We start from the raw sequence: 20012 nt of genomic DNA, 5'->3' as shown, positions 1-20012 counted from the left end.
ATAATGCTCTATGCCTGTATTGAGTGTTCTTCACATATCGGGCCTGATTTATCTTCGGATGTAAAACATTTGTATGACATATCTTGTGTGACGTGGCTCTGCGCAGGTGCCAGAATGGGACTTATGCCAATGAAAGCAACTGCATGCAATTCATGTCTGCACACAAATTACACATACGACTGTCTACGATTTGAAGGGCGGATCGAGAGTGAAAAGTGACGGACATAGGCAATGTACAGTGAGTGTGAGCCGAGGGTGCGCTCAGCAGGTGCGGCCAATTCAAGTTCTTGGCTCCTCTTAAGTGCAACAGTCATCACAATTAGTCTTTGTATTAAAAACTACAAGTATATGCCGGGCTTGGCATGAGGATTTGGGAGAGATTCTAGCTAGTGAATCAGGCCCATCATGAACAGATTCATCTGCCCAGCAACAAATTGTTGCTGGATTTTTTTTCAATTGATGGATACTATGAAGTTAGCGCTTAATTAATTTGATATAATACCCATGGTGCACTGCACTTACATGGCCAACGGATCTACATGAGCCCAAAATTAACCTGCCCCCCATTTGGGAGGCTCCATCTCTACAATTACAGATATTAACTGTGGCTGATAAGGGGATAACTTCTTCAGTGGCTGACATTGTGTGGGAAACTCTGGTGATATCACCAATGATGTTATCCTCAGTTGTAGCATACCTCCCAACATGTCTGTCCCTGGCAGCGGGACAGGGGGCGTGGCCATGTCATAAAGGGGGTGGGGTCACCCCCAGAGAGCTGCAGAGCTAGGCTGCCTATTATATGCACTACATGAACAAAAGTATTCGGACGCTTGACCATTACACCAACAGGGACTGTAATGACATTGTATTCAAATACATATACTTTATTATGGAGTCGGTCCCTCTTTTGCAGCTATAACAGCTTCCACTCTTCTTGGAAGGCTCCACAAGATGTTGGAGTGTTTCTGTGGAAATTTGTGCCCATTCATTCTGTAGATCATTTATAAGGTCAGGCACTGATGTTGGACGAGAAGATCTGGCTCACAATCTCCGTTCCAGTTCATCCCAAAGGTGTTCGATGGGGTTGAGGTCAGGGCCCTGTGCGGGCCAGTCGAGTTCTTCCACACTGAACTCATCACACAATGTCTTTGCAGTCCTTACTTTATGTACTGGGGCACAGTCATGTTGGAATAGAAAAGGGCCTACCCCAAACTTTTGCTGCAATGTTGGAAGCATAGTATTGTCTAAAATGACTTGGTATGCTGAAGCATTAAGATTTCCCTTCACTGGAGATTAGGGCCATAGCCCAAACCCTGAAAAACAGCCCCATACCATTATCCCTCCTTCACAGTTGTCATAATACAGTCAGGCAGGTAACGATCTCCCGGCATCCATCAAACCCAGACTCTCCCATTTGACTGCCAAACAGAGAAACGTGATTCATCACTCCGCAGAACACATTTCCACTGCTTTACAGTCCAGTGTCTGTGTGCTCTACACCACTCCATCCAACGTTTGGCTTTGGTCTTGGTGATGTGAGGCTTCCATGCAGCTACTTGGCCATGGAAACCCATTCCTTTAAGCTCCCGCCGCACAGTTTTTGTGTTTACATTAACGCCAGTGGAAGTTTGGAACTCTTCAGCTATGGAATCAGCAGAGTGTTGGCAACTTTTACACAGCATGCGCCATAGCAGTCGTTGACCCCACTCTCAGATTTTTACGTGGTCTTTCGCTTCGTGGCTGAGTTGCTGTTGTTACTAAACGCTTTCACTTTCTAGTAATATCACTTACAGCTGACCATGGAATATCCAGCAGGGATGAAATTTCACGAACCGTCTTATTGCAAAGGTGGCATCCTATCAAAGTACCATGCTTGAAGTCACTGAGCTCTTCCTGCTCACAAACAAGTGGCATCCCTACATTTGGGGGCAACTAGTTGATCATATTTTGGGGTAAATATCTGGGTTGCATTAATTGCATGATAGTAACAATGGCACAGTGGTTAGCATTGCTGACTAGGGCCCTATCTGTGTGTAGTTTGTATGTTCTCCCAATGTTAATAGTGATAATAACTGAGAAATATTCACTTTCATGGACTAAATATTAAAAAAAGGTTATTTCCTTTGAAAGTGACACATTGCAGAACGTCAGAATTGATCTGCCCACGAAGGTGTGAAAACACTGCAGTCTTAAATGGTTTTATAATATACATACGAACTAATATATGTATTTATACACAAGAATGGAATGCATTAAGTTTGGGGTACAGTTTTAAACTGTATATTAATATTTATGTTTTCTTTTTTCAAGATGAATGATGTATGTGTCTTCTTTTTTTTCTTAGTTTCTAATTTTTATTGATGTTGTTTTACTCAAACATCATTATGGTACGATAGGCAGAGGCAAATTATATGTGATGGTTTTAAGTTCATGTTTCTAGTTCAAGTAATACAACCTCTTCCTGACCTCGAATCAGGGCCCCAGAGTATCTGTCCGTTACTGCTTCACTTGGATGAACAGAAAGCAATCTATAGGCTTCAACCTTCTTTCTTTATACTTAGACGTCTTATTCAGTTACAGTAACAACAAAATGTTAAGGAGAACTATTAAATAAATGGTTAAGAAAAAAGTTACTTTCAGGTGAAAACAAGCAAAATAATATTTATAAATGTACATAGAGGACTTGGCAAATGTTTAAAATATTAATTAAACCTAAAATAGAAGTTAACTTGTGTAAAATTGCTTCACAAATATGTAAAAGTTGCCATACTTTGATAGAACCTAGGATGCTTGATATTGGTTTTAGTCAGGCGCGCACACAGGGGGGTTTCAAGTTCCCTAGAACTAAAATAACCGATTTTAGTGCTACACCTGTTTCTTGGATAAGTAATGTAATTGCAAAGCTATATAATTATGAAAAAAACAGTTTAATTCCTGGTAGGTAGGCCTTCATTAATTCTACACACAAACCAGATTGTCTTCCTCTCCATCTATGCATATTGGCAATGCAGCCATCGTCTTTGGGTGTATATTACACCCTACACTTATAGTTAAATATCTAAAGAAATGGACAAAGGCAGTTTGGTTTCTGTCTCTGTAGGCCCCCCTCCACTTGTAGAAAATACTAAAAAATTCAGTCGTTATAGACTGTACAATTAAATTTGAAATGGACAAAGGCAGTTTGGTTTCAGTCTCTATAGCCCCCCGCCCTCAACTTGTAGTTGAATAGAAAAAAAGCAGCCTGCATAGACTGTAGAATTAGAATATAAAAAGAAATGGACAAAGGCAGTTTGGTATCTGTCTGTACCAGACCCCCTCTCAACTAGGAGTAAAATAGAAAACTATTCAGCCGTTATAGAGTCTAGAAAATAAATAGAAATTGAGAAAGGCAATTTGGTATCTGTCTGCATCATCCTCATCAACATCCTCATTAGCGCCCTCGTCGTCTACACAAATCTCCCCCTCATCCTCTTCTAATTCCAAAGTGGCATCCTCAATTGGTGTATCACCGGCTACACTCAGGCTGTTAAGGCACACATCAGCAGAACTGCTGAAAGGACCCATCTTTATGGGTACACTAACAGAATGCTCACGATTAGGCATACCACTGTTGGATGGACTCTCCACAGGGATTGGTGTCATTTCTGATTCAGAACATACATTATCCTCTAATGCCTTACTGTTTTCTTGCAGCTCGCCTTTCACGCGTAACAGTAGTTGTGCACCACTTTTAGACTCCAAATTACTTGGTCTTGCTTGATCACGAGTGACCTTACAAGAAGAAGGCTCAGTAACATTTTTAGATCTGGCAGTAATAGAGAAAGGTGAAGGCCTCATTCTTTCTTTGCCACTGCGTGTGTAGAATGGCATGTTGGCAATTTATTTTTTTATCGCCAGTTAACTTTTCCTCAGTTACACTTCTTTTTCGCTTCAACACGGTAAAAAATTTTTGGGTGTGTGTTTTTTTCCCTGATTTAAAAAGACTATGTACTTTTACATCGGCTTTACCAGAGGACGTACTGGGAACACTACCATCAGGACTGGTGCCAGCACCTGCTTGCTGATTCTGCTCATATGTGGACTGCTTTGAATCCATTTTAATGAGCCCAAAGCACTTGTAGTGCAAAAAATTGTATTAGATACTACTGACAAATATAACTTTTGACAGCCAGAAAAATTACTGTAAAACACTGGGGAATATGGGACACCCCAAAGCACTTGTAGTCCAAAATATTGTATTAGATACTGCTGACAAATATGACTTTTGACAGCCTGAAAAATTACTGTAAAACATTGGGGAATATGGGACACCCCAAAGCACTTGTAGTGTAAAATATTGTATTAGATACTGCTGACAAATATGACTTTTGACAGCCAGTAAAATTAGTGTTTCACACTGGGGAATATGGGACACACCAAAGCACTTGTAGTGCAAAATATTGTATTAGATACTGCTGACAAATATAACTTTTGACAGCCCGAAAAATTACTGTAAAACACTGGGGAATATGGGACACCCCAAAGCACTTGTAGTGTAAAATATTGTATTAGATACTGCTGACAAATATGACTTTTGACAGCCCGAAAAATTACTGTAAAACATTGGGGAATATGGGACACCCCAAAGCACTTGTAGTGTAAAATATTGTATTAGATACTGCTGACAAATATGACTTTTGACAGCCAGTAAAATTAGCGTTTCACACTGGGGAATATGGGACACCCCAAAGCACTTGTAGTGCAAAATATTGTATTAGATACTGCTGACAAATATGACTTTTGACAGCCAGAAAAATTACTGTAAAACACTGGGGAATATGGGACACCCCAAAGCACTTGTAGTGTAAAATATTGTATTAGATACTGCTGACAAATATGACTTTTGACAGCCAGTAAAATTAGTGTTTCACACTGGGGAATATGGGACACACCAAAGCACTTGTAGTGCAAAATATTGTATTAGATACTGCTGACAAATATGACTTTTGACAGCCCGAAAAATTACTGTAAAACACTGGGGAATATGGGACACCCCAAAGCACTTGTAGTGTAAAATATTGTATTAGATACTGCTGACAAATATGACTTTTGACAGCCAGTAAAATTAGTGTTTCACACTGGGGAATATGGGACACACCAAAGCACTTGTAGTGCAAAATATTGTATTAGATACTGCTGACAAATATGACTTTTGACAGCCCGAAAAATTACTGTTAAACATTGGGGAATATGGGACACCCCAAAGCACTTGTAGTGTAAAATATTGTATTAGATACTGCTGACAAATATGACTCTTGACAGCCAGTAAAATTAGTGTTTCACACTGGGGAATATGGGACACACCAAAGCACTTGTAGTGCAAAATATTCCAAAAAAAAGCCTCCTCTATCCTCCTCTCTTTCTGCTCTAACAATACAATTGGTATCAGAATTGAAATAATAATAGAAAGAATAAGGTGTACAATTATTGCTCTGTCCCTGCTCTAATACAGCCTGTGACCTAACCCTGCTCTCTCCCTCTGTCAAATGTTGATGGATTGCTGTGTAGGCGGGTATTTATGCTTTTTAAATCTCGCGAGAACCGAGCTCCGAAATACGAAAACGCCACAATGACGTTTTGCCTCGATTTCGATTCCGAATGGGCAGGAGAGTACCGAGCCTGCTCGGCTCGGTACTCGGATAGGCGATATTCGGATGGATTTGGATCTCGTGGGAACCGAGCCCTTTCATCTCTACTGTATATTCTAGCACTGTCAAAACGGAGCAGCTCTTCAAAGGAACAGACAGCCAGTGCTGCGCCGGCTGTTAGATGAGGTGAGAGTGTGTGACGCTCGGGGAGTGTTTGATGCAGGTAGGGGGGGGGGGGGGGTGATGCAACGGGAGGAGTGTGATGCAGGTGGGGGGTGGGGGGGGTGATGCCAGGGGAGGAGTGTGATGCAGGGGCACAGAGTGGCATGAGGGGCACAGTGTATTTATTAATGGATATACACATTGTGTACAATCTTTATTAAAACTTCTCTTAGGGCACTGAGATTATATATACACACACATATACACACACCCAGATAAATATAAATATATATTTATATGGACCTATTTAAGTACATCCATATATATACACACACACGTACACATTCAAAGCTACCTCATTGTCTTTGGAAAAATTCGGAAACTCCCCTTTAAAAATCTAGCGTTTGTCCCGTTTAGTCTTCAGGGTAGATTTGCTAAAGCTTCTATAATGGAAAACTTGTGATGTTGCCCATTGCAACCAATCATATTCTAGCTGTCATTTTCTAGAATGCACTAGATAAATGATAGATAGAATCTGATTGGTTGCTATAGGCAACATCTCCACTTTTCCTTTTTAGAACACTTGGTAAATCTACCCCTGAGGATTACACCTGCTGATGGTCAGCCACCTCGTACGGCATTCACCAAAATTTTTTTATTTAGACCACAAGTGCTGTAACTTTCACTCTATACTCATGGCCGTTTTTACAAGCATGTGTTTGTGTAAATGAACCTACCACTGTGTATGTACATAAAGAGGCTGACTGCAGAGTGCTACACAGCCTGCTGTGTTTAGAAAAATATTTCCACCCACGCTTACACCTTTATCTCAAATATCTCCAGTGCTTATTAGTTCCTGAAACATGTACAAATATATTGTTGCTGCCTGAAAACAGTTCTTAGTGTACGAGCGGCTCTGTGGGGAAAATGTTAACATTTGGTAAATAAATAAAATTCTGATGATTTAGTAGAAAATAAAAAATGATGGTTAAAGCTTGCCATGTGTTCTTATAGATTATTCATTACCGTTTGTTGAACAGTATATAGTATTAATATAACATCCAGTGGGTTGATGTTAAAGGTAACCCCAACAATTAAAATGCTGATTTTAAAACACTAATACCCCTTTCACACCAAAATCCCGGGTCAGATGCAGAGTAATGAACACAGTTTCAACCAGTGTTGCAAATCTTTATACTTCGTTCGCACTGCTGTCCGGCAGTATCCTGGGTGTTTGAACCTGGGATATCGCCTTGTCACAGAGCATCCCAGCTCATCAGACCCCGTTCATACTGAACCCGGGTCTGCCCTGGCAATAAGTGTGGGTCATCACAAGAGGAGCTTTGATTTGGTGAGAGGAGCTTTGATTTGATGTTCCAGCGTCCCTGATCCCCCCAATCAACTCCTTTCTGTGAGACCCGGGTTGAAAATCCCAGGTCGCACCATTCACACTAGCGGCTTACCGGGACGGACCTGGAAATAATCCTGCAAAACTCCCGGGTCTAATTCCCAGGTCTTCAGACCCAGGTAGATGCAGAAACCCCCGTTCACACTTGCTTGAAACAAACCCACAAGCGGTCCCTATTTGGTGTATCTCCCAACTGTCCTGATTTCAGTGGGACAGTCCAGAACATTCCTGCTGTCCAGCCCAGGGACAGATTTGTATCGTGGGTGGGAATGTTGGGGGAAGAGAGATAGCTCCAGTGCACCGCCCCTCCTTCCCGTTGACCGGACCTCTCAGCCGCAATTTAATAATTTAATGGTATAAAGATTGCTGCTTGTGGGTGTCTATTGCCCCGGTCGCCCCCCACCCCCCTGGATCCACCAGCGGTGCATGCATAGCGTGAATTGCACTACTTACGCTACACAAATTGGCATAAGTTGAACTCTGCATCAGGCCCAGTGAGTGCTCCGACCTGTAATGCACACCCAGTGTTACTGACATTTTATTTATTAACCAACAACTTCTCCCGGATTTACCACTTACTCTGCTGCCGAGTCCCCGGGCTGCTCAGTATCCACCAAGTAACTCCGCAGTCCACTTGCTGCTCTTCTTAAGTGCTGCAGGGAATAAAACCGTTAGCGGAGGATCCAAGGAAACAAGAACATTGCAGACGAGATGGGGCAGATATGCCGACGGCAGGTTGGATAAAAACAAAAACCTTTATTTGTAGCAAAGGAATAAGTTACATAGGTTGAAGGTGAAATCATAACCAGGTTTGAGAATACTACTGCGCTTGCTTAATGGCTCCTTGGAGAATCAACTGTCTGTCAGCTGCTCATTCTTTTGTTCCACAGCTACAGTCATTTTATTTTGATTTTATATTATTATAGCTCATTAATTAAGCACCTCTCTCATCACAGGAAGCACTGTCAGCCCCTGTTCTGGAAATATACTGTAAGAAAGCCCAGGTAAACCCCTGTTATATAATGTAGTCTAATAGCCTTTTACCAGTTTATATTGCACTTATGTGTTGTTCATATTCTGCAGTGTGTTGTGTCCTCCTCAATACGGCACGTGCCGTATATGCAGAGCGTACCTAGACCTGTATTCAACAAGAGACGTTATGACAGATCTGCTTCTGGTTGAATACAGTTACGTTTGGTTTGCAAGCCTTGATTAATGAGGCCCTGAATCTAATATTTTTTGGTTTCTGTTTTTTTCTCATGTTCAGTATAAAAGTTGTTTAAAAATGCACAATGCTCCGAGTGAATGCTCTTCCTGCATTGTATGTAAGCTACAGATGCACTTTAAACTATAGGTGTGCCGTTGTTGCCTTTTAGAATGGGGGGGTTAAATGTGCAAAAGTAGATCCTATACTATATGTAACTGTTGGCTAGATACACTCTACTTGTGAGTGTATATAACTAGTAGCATATTGAGTAGATTCTCTAGCTGTACCCAGGGATTCGGACTCTTATTAAACAATTAAGGACTTTTCAAGGACTAGGTAGTCCTTGAAATAGCACAGCGAAACGCGCGTTGGCGGTTCTCTGGATGCTTGCAATACTTAATTTAATCGTTTAAATTAAGTCTGAATCCCTGATTGTTGCAATGCTGATAAAATGCCCTAGAATAAGGAATGAGGCTAAGATTACTATAGTATAGGGAAGCTAACATTTGGAGGAAGATTCTGTCCTCACTAATAATGCCTATATAGCAGCATATAACATTAATTAGTTATATAGAGGGGATGTAGTAAGAGAGGCAATATGGGAGAGATCTTTATCAGGAATAGCTATATATAGGACCTTACTGAACATATGAGAATATATATTTAGGTATTCTCAGGATAATTTAGCACTATATTTCTGTCTTATCCAATATTGTCATTCTCTATAATATTAGTTGTAAAGCAGCAGCGCATCCAGCGTTTTAACTCACACCATTTCACCTATTATTACACTATATTTCGCTTATTTTAAGTAAAAATTTGATATTTTTCGAGTTGTAGCATGATACATTATATGGATTATATGCAGGCCCGGCGCTCCCATTAGGCAACCTTAGGCAGTTGCCTAGGGCGCCGGGACCTGCAGGGCGCCGCTGCCGCTGACTAGATTTGAAAATCTAGTCAGCGGAGAGAAGTGGAAGATAGCCCCGCCGCCGCTGTTTTTTCAATGTCCGCCGTCACTGTGAATAATTCATTCTGATGCGCCCGGGCTGCCCGGCGCATCGCACACCTGATCACTGACGTCAGTGATCAGGTGACAGGTCTTTACCCGGCGGCGCCTGCTGTATTATCACACTGTCTGTCAGTGACAGACAGTGTGAATAAAGTTCTTTCCAGACGACCCCTCCTCTCCCAGCATGCATCACTCCGCCTCCTGTGTGAAGAAGGCGAGGAGCAGCCATAGGAATGAAAGAAAAGAAGTGAAGAGAAGAGAAAAAAAGAAAAGAAAAGAGAAGAGAAGAGGTTTGAAGAGCCCCCCCCCCCCTGCATCTACAGACCAGGTAAATAAAATCTAATCATTTATTTAATTATTTATTTATTTATTTATTGTGTTCGTCGGGGGGGGGGGGGGGGGGGGGCGGGGCAGGAAGGAGGGGGGTGTTTTGCCTAGGGCGCCGAAAACCCTAGCACCGGCCCTGATTATATGGTAGGGTACGGATCACAGAATCAGGTCTCTGCCGTTTAGATTACTTAGGGGGCTTTAATTTTAAATTTGGGTGGATTTTCCTTTAAGGACTCATACCAGTGTGGACAAAAAAATCACAAACAAGCGCTAATTCTACTATTCTATGTGAACAATTACTGCCCACACATTACATAATACAAATGTGTAAACAAGAGTAACGTATTGGAAGGGTTAACAAAAGACATCAAGTATTAAGGTAATTACTTGCAAGCAGATTGTGTGCTGGTAAACTGACTCAGGGGATTGAAGGAACAGCGGACCCTTACAGAACATAACTGGAGTATTACAATATACAAGACATCCTGGAAGCTTATGTGAAACAACATCTGCAGCATGAGTCACTGCACCTACTGGCGCTGTACCCGGTGCCATGGGGTAGAATAGAAGCGGTGGGCATATGATGAGACTGTAGGCTCATTTCTTTGACTTTGAATAGATTCCTGCAGGTTTATTCTTGCAGCGATGCTCTTTGGACGACTGCTGTTCTAACCCCCTTTCCTTTATTCCTTCCTGTATAGTAGCCAAGGCTGCTTGTCTTCCTTCGTCTCTTGCTTATGCGATGTCATGGACAACACAATGGACCATTCTACATGAGTCACATAGCACGACTGTAATACATAAGATGACTTTGATTTAGTCAATTAAGCACAGTCCTACATGAAATGCTTTGATTGCAGCCCACATAGTAATTTCCTGTGCAATGAACTCTCTTACCAAAGCCTCAATGAGAGTGTTGCAAATCAACAAATAAACACTTATGGGATATTAATGCCCTCGGTATGGCAGCTGCAAGAATGGCCGATATAGTGAATCATGCTTTTGCATAAGGGGGGCTGATAGTAATTTCATACATTAAGATATCTATATATTTTTGGTCTATAGTGTGACGCTTATTTCTAAAGGAAGTGTCCATATTTGCAACTCTATTTTACCCATTTGACTAGAAAAAGTATTCATTTTTCTTCTGGGTTATGGTTACAAAGCCCATTACATTTCAGCACATACTCTGTGCAGTACTAAGGGGGGGTATTCAATTGTTAGCGAGTTGTAAAACAAAAAAAAATAATCTCCCGCGGGTTTTTGGCGACAATAGCGACCGTTTTGAGTTAGTGCAGCGGGAAAACTCGTGTAATTCAATTGAAAAAAGAGGGAACGCTGCCCCACGTGTTAAAAATTGTGTTTGCGAGATTTTAGGGCAGTGAAGGGAAGTTTTAACGCTGTTATGTATAACACAAAAAAAAGGTTTTGCATACATTTCCATACATAAGATTGCATTACACATATTATCTATATTACAGTACTTTCTTTAGCATATTTTTTAATTAAACTATTTTTTACCATACAATCATCTATACCATGTCGAAACACATTACTACATTCATATTTGTACCAAAAACATACATAAATATAATTAATGAGTGATTTTATTTATGTTTATTTTATTTCATTATTTTTTCACAAGAAAATCAACTTTTTCATGTTAGGCATTAGTGATAAACATAATTTTAACTTTTTTTTCACATTATTACTTGATTTCAAATACTTTTCAGAGGTTTTTTATTTTTAACACACCCCAAGGAGGTGTGAGATAAAACAGCATATTTTCCTGTTTTACCTGCTGCGTTAAAAAACAATTGAATAGCTTTTAACGCGGCTGCCTCTCGCACACCCTATACTTTCAATAGACCTTCACCTGGAGCGCGAGAGGACCGTTTGATGAAAAAAAAGTAGCGTTAAAAATGGAATTGAATTGCGGGTAAAGTTAACCCGCTCGAAAATGTTAGGAAATCAGCGTTAAAATGACTTAACACGGTCAAAAAAAAAACCTCGCTGACAATTGAATACCCTCTTAAGGATTCACAGTTCTGCCAAGAGCTGCAACATTGTTGCAACAAAGTAAAAAGCTGCAGTTGTTTTTGTTCTCTGCCAAGTTCCCCTGCACTGTATAGTGAAGGACACCTATGTGAGAGCTCAAACCTATTTCACACAGGTCAGCTGAAATCTCTAATACACAAGTATACAGTATAGGTTAAAATCAACTTTAATACATGCTTTAGGACAAATAAAGTAAAAGTACATTTGAAGTTATTAATTGAGGGACATTAATTTAGAAAAATGTGTTCAATGATTATTGTACATAACTTGAACATGGTAGATAAAGCATACTTCACCACTTTTTCAAGTGCCTCTCCTGGAGTTCCTGGATATAGGCAGAGGGGGTGGGGCTTAACAAATTGTGTCATTTTTGGCCCCACCTCCGTGATGTAATGATGCGAATGCATCATTTTACAGTGGGGCCAAAATGACGCCATTCCCTCTAATTCTGCCCACTTCACTCGGAAGTGGGCAGATGTAAGAGTCCAGAGGTCTACCCGGAATTCGGGAGTTTCCCGAACATTCCGAGAGCGTTGGCAAGTATGAGATAAAGAGACATGCACATATTCTAGTGAACAATGGAACTCACCATTTACTAGTGAGTACCATAAGTGAACAGATTTCCCCAGAGCCAGTGATTTATTATAATATCATACGATTTTCGTGCAGGATTGCACCTGGTTTTATGATAGGCGGAGTTGAATAGATTAGGACAATCCTTGCTGATGACAAGCTTGGTGCACATTATTTGGGAACCAAATGATTTTAGTGAGATTCCAGAGGTTGGGAACACACATTTCTTGGGACTTGAGGGGAGCACAGAACCTCTTTCACCCCACGAAAGGATTTGATTTTTACAGGTTCTCGGAAGTAGTGGAAGTCAGGCCCCCAACACCGCCATCAGGAACTTGTCCATGTTCTTAGTGAATCCCTAACCTGAATTATAGTGCTTCAAAATGTGATTTTATTTAAGGAATGTCAGCTGCAAAAATCACTCTGCACATGCTCAGAACCGGACAATACGCAACAGAATGCAGCCACGTCCAAGTCATCTACGTGCGCAAACGACACTTACTACAGCCTATGATTCTGGGCAAGGGAAATGGGTGGATGTACGTTGGCAATGTACAGTAAGGGAGTTCCGGTGCTGCCACGTCCAAGTGAAGCTTCCCGCAGACAGAAGTACGCTGGTTTTCTGCCGTATCTCTTGCACCAGCTAGAGGTCTAATCCTGAGTCCTAGTTATGTCAGTATCGTATGCATGCTATAACATGTGTGTGCAATCAAGAGCAACTGAAAAAATGTCTGTTATGTACAGCTTACATTAAGTACACCCTAATAAATGTTTTTCAAGAAAAGAAAAACATTTAAAAATAGTAAATTCCATGTATAATCATAAATGACTATAATATTGACAGATAACATTAATTGAATATTTTTTTTTTTTCTATGCGTTCTATTGAGATTTTATATTCCACATAGGTATTGTACGTATCCTGCAGTCTCTGGTCTAGTAGAGCAGAGTGAACCTACACCTGTAGTCATCACCTAGTATCTAGAGATCTGTTCCTTGTTGACTTATGCAGAGCAACGTGCAGTTTAATAAGAACACACAATGCGCTCAGTGTGCTGCCTTAATGACTCAGGCCTGTAGTCTGTTGTTAAATGAAGGCTTTTCAAAGCCTAAGGAGAAATTCAAAACTTTCCCTTTGCCTCTCGGTTGGCTTGAGATAGGATTTGACAAGTCTGGCCATTTAGCATGTTAATCAGTCCATCTGGCCTGCTAATAGTAAACATCTCTTCTGTGCCCCCCCCCCCCTCCATTCCCTGCCCTGCTATAGAACAGTGAGAGGTGCTGCTGTGGAGATGGAGAACTCAGCAGTAATTAACCAATATATTAAGCACGCATAACCAAACATAGAGCAAGTGAAACAAAGCGGAGAGGAATTGCTAACCAAGAAGGCACCTGTCCCTGAAAGAGGTTGAAACCAGTATCCATTGGAGAAGTAGTTAGAAACAGCTGGGGGGCTTAATTTCACATCTGTTGGCACTTCAAGAGCTAAAGCCAGCTGCGATCGGGAGTGCGGTTGGGAGCGGGGAGACAAATCGTTGTGTAAGGCTGGTTGGAATACGGCAAATAGGATATTATCTTATTTGCAGTATATTGATGCTCTAAGTTTGTGTTTAGTGCATTAGATAATCCCCACTATGACAATTAACCTTTTAACAATGAAAGATAAACATCCACAGGATTCCGTATGCAGAGAGAAATCCAGATACAGTTAAGCTTCTAATAATGTATTATAAAAAGTTGCTGGCAAACATACAATATATACATATAAAATAAATATAAATATATTCATTATTATTACATTTTAATAAGGATTAACTAGGCACATATTCCCATTATAACATTATCTGGAGCACTGTTGCCCAATTGATAATGAATGTATTAATCAGACAAGGGTAGTATATTATCCAAATATCCCCATAATTATTATTATACACGCAAATTTTAAATTGGGATGTAGAGCAAAAATGGAAAGTGTGCGCTCAAAATCAATTGCTGCGCGCTTTGCGTAGCGTGGCACACAAAGCACACAAACACAAGTTGGTATCAGCGTCCCTTTGTGGCAAAAATGAAACACGCAGTCAACAGTTGTTTGGAAAAAGATCAACATTGTGTATTCCAGCTGAAAATAAGATTATTTTTTTATGTACGTTGAAAATGTAATTATGGTAATGGCAAAATAAATACCACGTACATGGAACCTACCTCTCCACTACCACCAGCGAGCCTTACATACCTCCGTGGAGCCATATAGCGTTAATAAAATAAGCAACATGTCAGCACTTCTCCGTCTGTTGGGTTAAGAAGATTTTTAATATTGATCCCTGTTCAGTACAAATAACAAGGACTGAGGGAAGATCGTTCAGTATGATTAAAGCGCTCGCAGACGTGAAAACAATACATGAGGTTTGTAAGGCAGCTGAGGGTTTCTGTGAGGATACAGCAAGATCTGATTAGATTGACTCAGAAACACAAGTACCACACAGAGGGTGGAAACGTGTAATGGAAGCAGGCTTAGAACAGACATGAGTGGATCATTAGTCATCTCTGAGCTGTAGAAGCCCATTGTTGACTGATGAGAGATAAACTTCCTATAATGTATCACAAATCACACTGTAATTCTGTTTTTGTCTTCATTCCAGCTTTGTTTTGTGTAACCAATATTTTAATATAGGACCTCCCCATATAAATCCGCATTGTTGTATTTGAAGCATTAAAGAAAATGTTTACCAATGGTGGCATTGTGGTGTCCTCATCATCATTTATTTTTATATTGCCACTAATTCCGCAGTGCTGTACAGAGAACTCATTCACATCAGTCCCTGCACCATTGGGGCTTACAGTCTAAATTCCCTAACACACACACACACACACAGACACATACAGACAGACTAAGGTCAATTTGTTAGCAGCCAATTAACCTACCAGTATGTTTATGGAGTGTGGGAGGAAACCGGAGCAACCGGAGGAAACCCATGCAAACACAGGGAGAACATACAAACTCCTCACAGATAAGACCATGGTCGGGAATTGAACTCATGACCCCAGTGCTGTAAGGCAGAAGTGCTAACCACTAAGCCACCGTGCTGCCCATGGTATATAAAGTCCTTGGGTTATGATCCGACCATACAGCCATATGCATGTAGTTTGTATGTTTGTAAACAAGGGCTTTCCTCTGGGTGCTCTGGTTTCTTATCAGTGGCTAATTGGCATTAGTGTGTGGATTTGTCCGGCAGTGCTAGTGAGATTCGATTGCTTAGCTCCCAATATTTTAAATGGCAAAATTGGGATAAAATAAGTCCCACCCCACCCTACCCACATTTGATTGACAGCACCGTCACTTTTTGATAAGCCCGTGCCTTTTTGGGTCCCAGTTAGATGGAGGAGAATGGATTAATATGTGGTTAAAATGGATCTAACCCTCCCAAATTTTCTACTGTGTATACCTATTGATCATATTGGAAAAACATGTGAGCAAGCTTACTACTGCAAGCTACTAATTATCCAGCATAACTGGTGCTTTACATTGTAACTACTAATTCCACTGTGCTTTTTGTATGTTTTTATTACAATTTATAATTGACTTTTATGATCTTATTTAGTACTGGACTTGGACTTCTAAGCAAGCCTGGCATTCATACCTTACCAGCACCAATCTGTATGTGCACCCAAAGTCAAACAATGTTTTGCTCAATCTAATGATGTAATAAAGGACTGTATCATTCGCTAGGTATGTTTTGTTTGTGTATAAGTACTGGCCCATCATTCACCTAGTGCAATAATGAGGGTCAGGTGCAAGAGTACAGTAGCTGTAACGTAATACGATTTAATTAAAAGCAGAGATTGAAGTAAGACCAAGCAGCTTATTTTAATAAAAGTTTTGGAGATCGGACTTAGTTCTACATCTTTTCATACTTTATTTATCTGCACTCTTAATATATTGTCACACGCTTCAAAAATTTTTAATATTTAAAATAAATAAAGTGAAAACAAAGCCACTTTGTAATTAGGGTACATGTTTCCTTAAATACACTAACAAGCAGTTAATATTTTCACTTTTGCTAACATTCCTTTCATGTACAGGATATCTGCTTTAAACACTTGGCTGAGATCATGCATTCGCCCAGGTATGGAGCTGTTAAAGGGATCCCTGGAGTGAGTACTGAAATCTATGATCCTCACGTCTCTCTATTCTAAACAAAGGTTTCTGCTGTGGAAATTGTTAGAAAAGGCCTGACAATATAACTTGCCTGCCGGAGAGATTGAAATGTTCAATTCCACTCTTTTTTTTTCACAATTCCCCATGGGATAAGAAGATATATGGTTTTTCCTGTGCTAAAAAAATGGATTTCTCTGTCTATGTAGTATTTTTAACTATATATATATATATATATATAAATAAAGAGAGAGAAAGATATATATATTTACATATAGATATGTAGGTATAGGTATGTAGATATAGATATGTAGACATAGATATGTAGATATAGATATGTAGATATAGGTATGTAGGTATAGATATGTAGATATAGATATGTAGATATAGATATGTAGATATAGATATAGACAACCTATAGATATACATTTATCTATACCACGACTTCGACTGTTTTAACAATTCCATCCACTTACATTTCAAATTCAAGCTTATTGGATTAAAGATTTAAAATTGGACAAGATGGAGATGTGTGTGCTATTGGGCTGTACAGGACAGTAGGTGCTAGATTTACTAAAGGGCGGATTGCTCAAACCGCCACTTTTCGGCTAATTTTCCGGCGGGCTTGAAACTGCCGGATTTACTAAACCCCAAACCGCCGTCAAAACGGCCAGAAATGACATTTTTCAAAACCACTAATTTACAAACCGCCACCCCGATTTTAACAATGATGAACATACAAACAGCCGGATTTACTAAGCTGGGGTTTTCAAAACCGCCGCAAAACAGCCATCCAAACGGCCAAAATGAAAGAGATGGTTGTGAATGGTGAGATTGATCAAACAACATGATGTTTGAGCTATTTTGCCATTCAGAACATAAGAGAAAGCACCACTGATATTATAATTATTTGCAAAATCAGTATTTATTGATAAAGGGACAAAATAAATGTAATATTAATTTATGAGAAAATGTTTTTTTACATTTTTTTTAAAGGGACACTATTATAGCATTATATTATGTAGAAAATGTGAATATATAATATTATTAACTGATTGTTAATGGTGGATATAATTATTTATGTTGCACAATTTGTCATTACATATTGTCCAAATAATATAATAATTAAATAATTGTATCCCCTTAATATAATGAATTTTTTTTTATTCCCTCATAAGTTAATATTTAATTAATTTTGCCCCTTAATCAATAAATAATGATTGCCAACATAATTTATATGTCAGTGGTGCCTTCTCTTATGTTCTGAATGGCGAAATAGTTTAAACAGCATGTTTAAGCTATCCAGCCATTCTGAAGCAGGTATTAAAACTGTCCTGTCCTGTCTTTTGGATGGCGGTTTTGATGGCGGTTTCATTCAAACCGACGGCGGTTTATCTTTTTCAATCCGCCATACATCGCCAGTCATTTTAAAGTAAATGCGGTTTGAACCACTAAACCACCGGCGATGGGTGGCAGTTTCAAACCGCCACCAAACAGGATTCTTTGTAAATCTAACCCTAGGTCTTGCCCTGTGGTGATGTTTTCACTTTCACATGAAATTTGCTTTTGAGTCTCACTTTCAAAACTACAATGGTAGAGCCCATGAACTAGGCTGATGGACCATGACGATGATCAAAGGAGATGTGCAACTGTTGTTTTTTTGTTTTATAAGTCCTTAATTGGGATAAAACTATAATGTATATGCACATGTAAGTATACTTATATTCATATATTTTTGGTAAATTATTATGGTACAAACTGCGAATCGGATGGTTCCGCTTACTGGAATTAGCACAACTAAGTAAGGAGGCGCTGAGTGTAATGTACCCCTGGTATTCACTAAGGACCCCCGCAAGGGAGTATAGGCTTAGCTGCCAAGGGTGCGCAGGTCGTGATTCTCCGAAGCAGCAGGTGAAAATAGGAGTAGTCAAACAATTTGGGTCAGAACCACCCGGGGAGAGGGGTACAAAAGGAAGATCCAAAGAGTGGTCGGAGTAAGCCAGGTGTCAGTACCAGAGCGATCAAAACAGACGCCCAATCACAATTCAGAAGGGTAGGTCAGGAGGCAATCCGTGTCCCGAGCCAAAACACACTAGGAGTAGGGACAGAATGCAGGAGAGTGGAACAAGTGAAGAAGGTGCTGAAGTTAGGATTTGACCTAATACTAGTGATGCCAGAGCGTCCTATTTATTGCAAACAATGAAACCTGATACATCAGGTGGGATTCAGTGGTTAGAACATCAGTGACCACCGACAATCAAGCTAGAGAGCATCCTGTTGCCTAGAAACGGGACACAGCACCTAATGCACATGCGCCCGCAGGACGCCGGACAAGGAGATAGAGAGAGCGACCTGTTGCCTGCCGGCAGAGGAGACGGGCGCCCGTCCCTGGCACACAGCGGAAGTGCAGGGAAGGTGCCTGACAAATTACTGCCTACTTTCAGCTCACAGAAATGTCTTTGCATAACATTATGTTTATGTCTTTAAGCTTCTAGCTACGGACACCTACATCATTCCATATTGATCAGTTGTGTCATTGGACACTGTTGCTATGCTCTCAAGGTTATACACTTCATTTATACATTGTATAATTGTCATATGTTTCCACTGAATGCCAAGATTCTGACTTGAAGACGTGTAGAAGTTATTTTTTTTTGCTCTTTCTTCTTATGCACATATGGTATTGAGCATTTGTCTGAAATGTATTCAAATATTTGGTTATTAGAAGTCAGGTTTTGTTTTTGGTTTTTTAAAAACATACATGTCATATTTAAAATAAAAGTCCAACATGTATTTAAAACCTGTGTGATATACTGAATTCCCTTGTCTCTAGCAATGGATGTAAAGAAATGCATGTTCTGCTGGTGCTATTGACAGAGGTAGTCTTGGTGCAAACATTGTAGTTTAAATTCAAAGTAATGAAGAGTTTGCTGGCGCTATATACATAAGTGTTATTATTATTAATAATAATAATAATAATAATAATAATAATAATAATAAATACATAAATAATTCATGTTGCTTATTTGTACGTTTCTTTCCATTACTTAATGTCACCTACTAAAGAAATAAGTGCTTCTCATGACTCAGACAAAGAAAACAATCCATTTTAAATTAAGAATGGGCGATTATTATTACATTATGCATTTTAATGCTAGTATTCTCAAATGTAATTTCATCTTTATCGTCAAAATCATAAAGTCCACTGAGTATTTGGTAAGCTTGAAATAATCTTGTAAATTTTTTTTTACAGAAGCCTTATGTTGTCAAAAACTCAAATAATAATAAAAATGTGAAATTGAAGGTTTTATTTTAGCATTAATGAGAATGACAACTGATACACAAGATGTAATAGAAAAATGATTTTACCGAGCTCCGATTTATTAAGGCTTCTATATAATGTATGGATCAGTATCATGATTCCCGATTGTGCCTAGGGTTAGAATGAACTTTAAGTTGATTTTTAGTATACAACCTGATTA

At 39.7% G+C, this 20012-nt stretch overlaps 1 protein-coding gene across 3 annotated transcripts in view; it reads left to right on the top strand.

Moving 5' to 3' along the window:
• Positions 1-20012, top strand: part of STK32C (serine/threonine kinase 32C) — a 239376-nt gene that overhangs the window by 118541 nt on the left and 100823 nt on the right. The window contains exon 1 of one of the 3 annotated variants that reach the window (XM_075216054.1): positions 16511-16529. The exons of the other annotated variants lie outside the window; for them this stretch is intronic. Within the exon in view, the coding sequence (XP_075072155.1) occupies position 16529 (1 nt within the window). The 5' untranslated portion in view covers positions 16511-16528. Of the gene's footprint in view, positions 1-16510; positions 16530-20012 lie in introns of those variants that run through there. 3 annotated transcript variants of the gene reach the window in all.

This window comes from Mixophyes fleayi, chromosome 6 (assembly GCF_038048845.1).
Source record: "Mixophyes fleayi isolate aMixFle1 chromosome 6, aMixFle1.hap1, whole genome shotgun sequence".
NCBI lineage: Eukaryota > Metazoa > Chordata > Amphibia > Anura > Limnodynastidae > Mixophyes > Mixophyes fleayi.
Note: the sequence above shows the minus strand (reverse complement) of the source record. Positions and strands in the feature narration are given on the sequence as shown.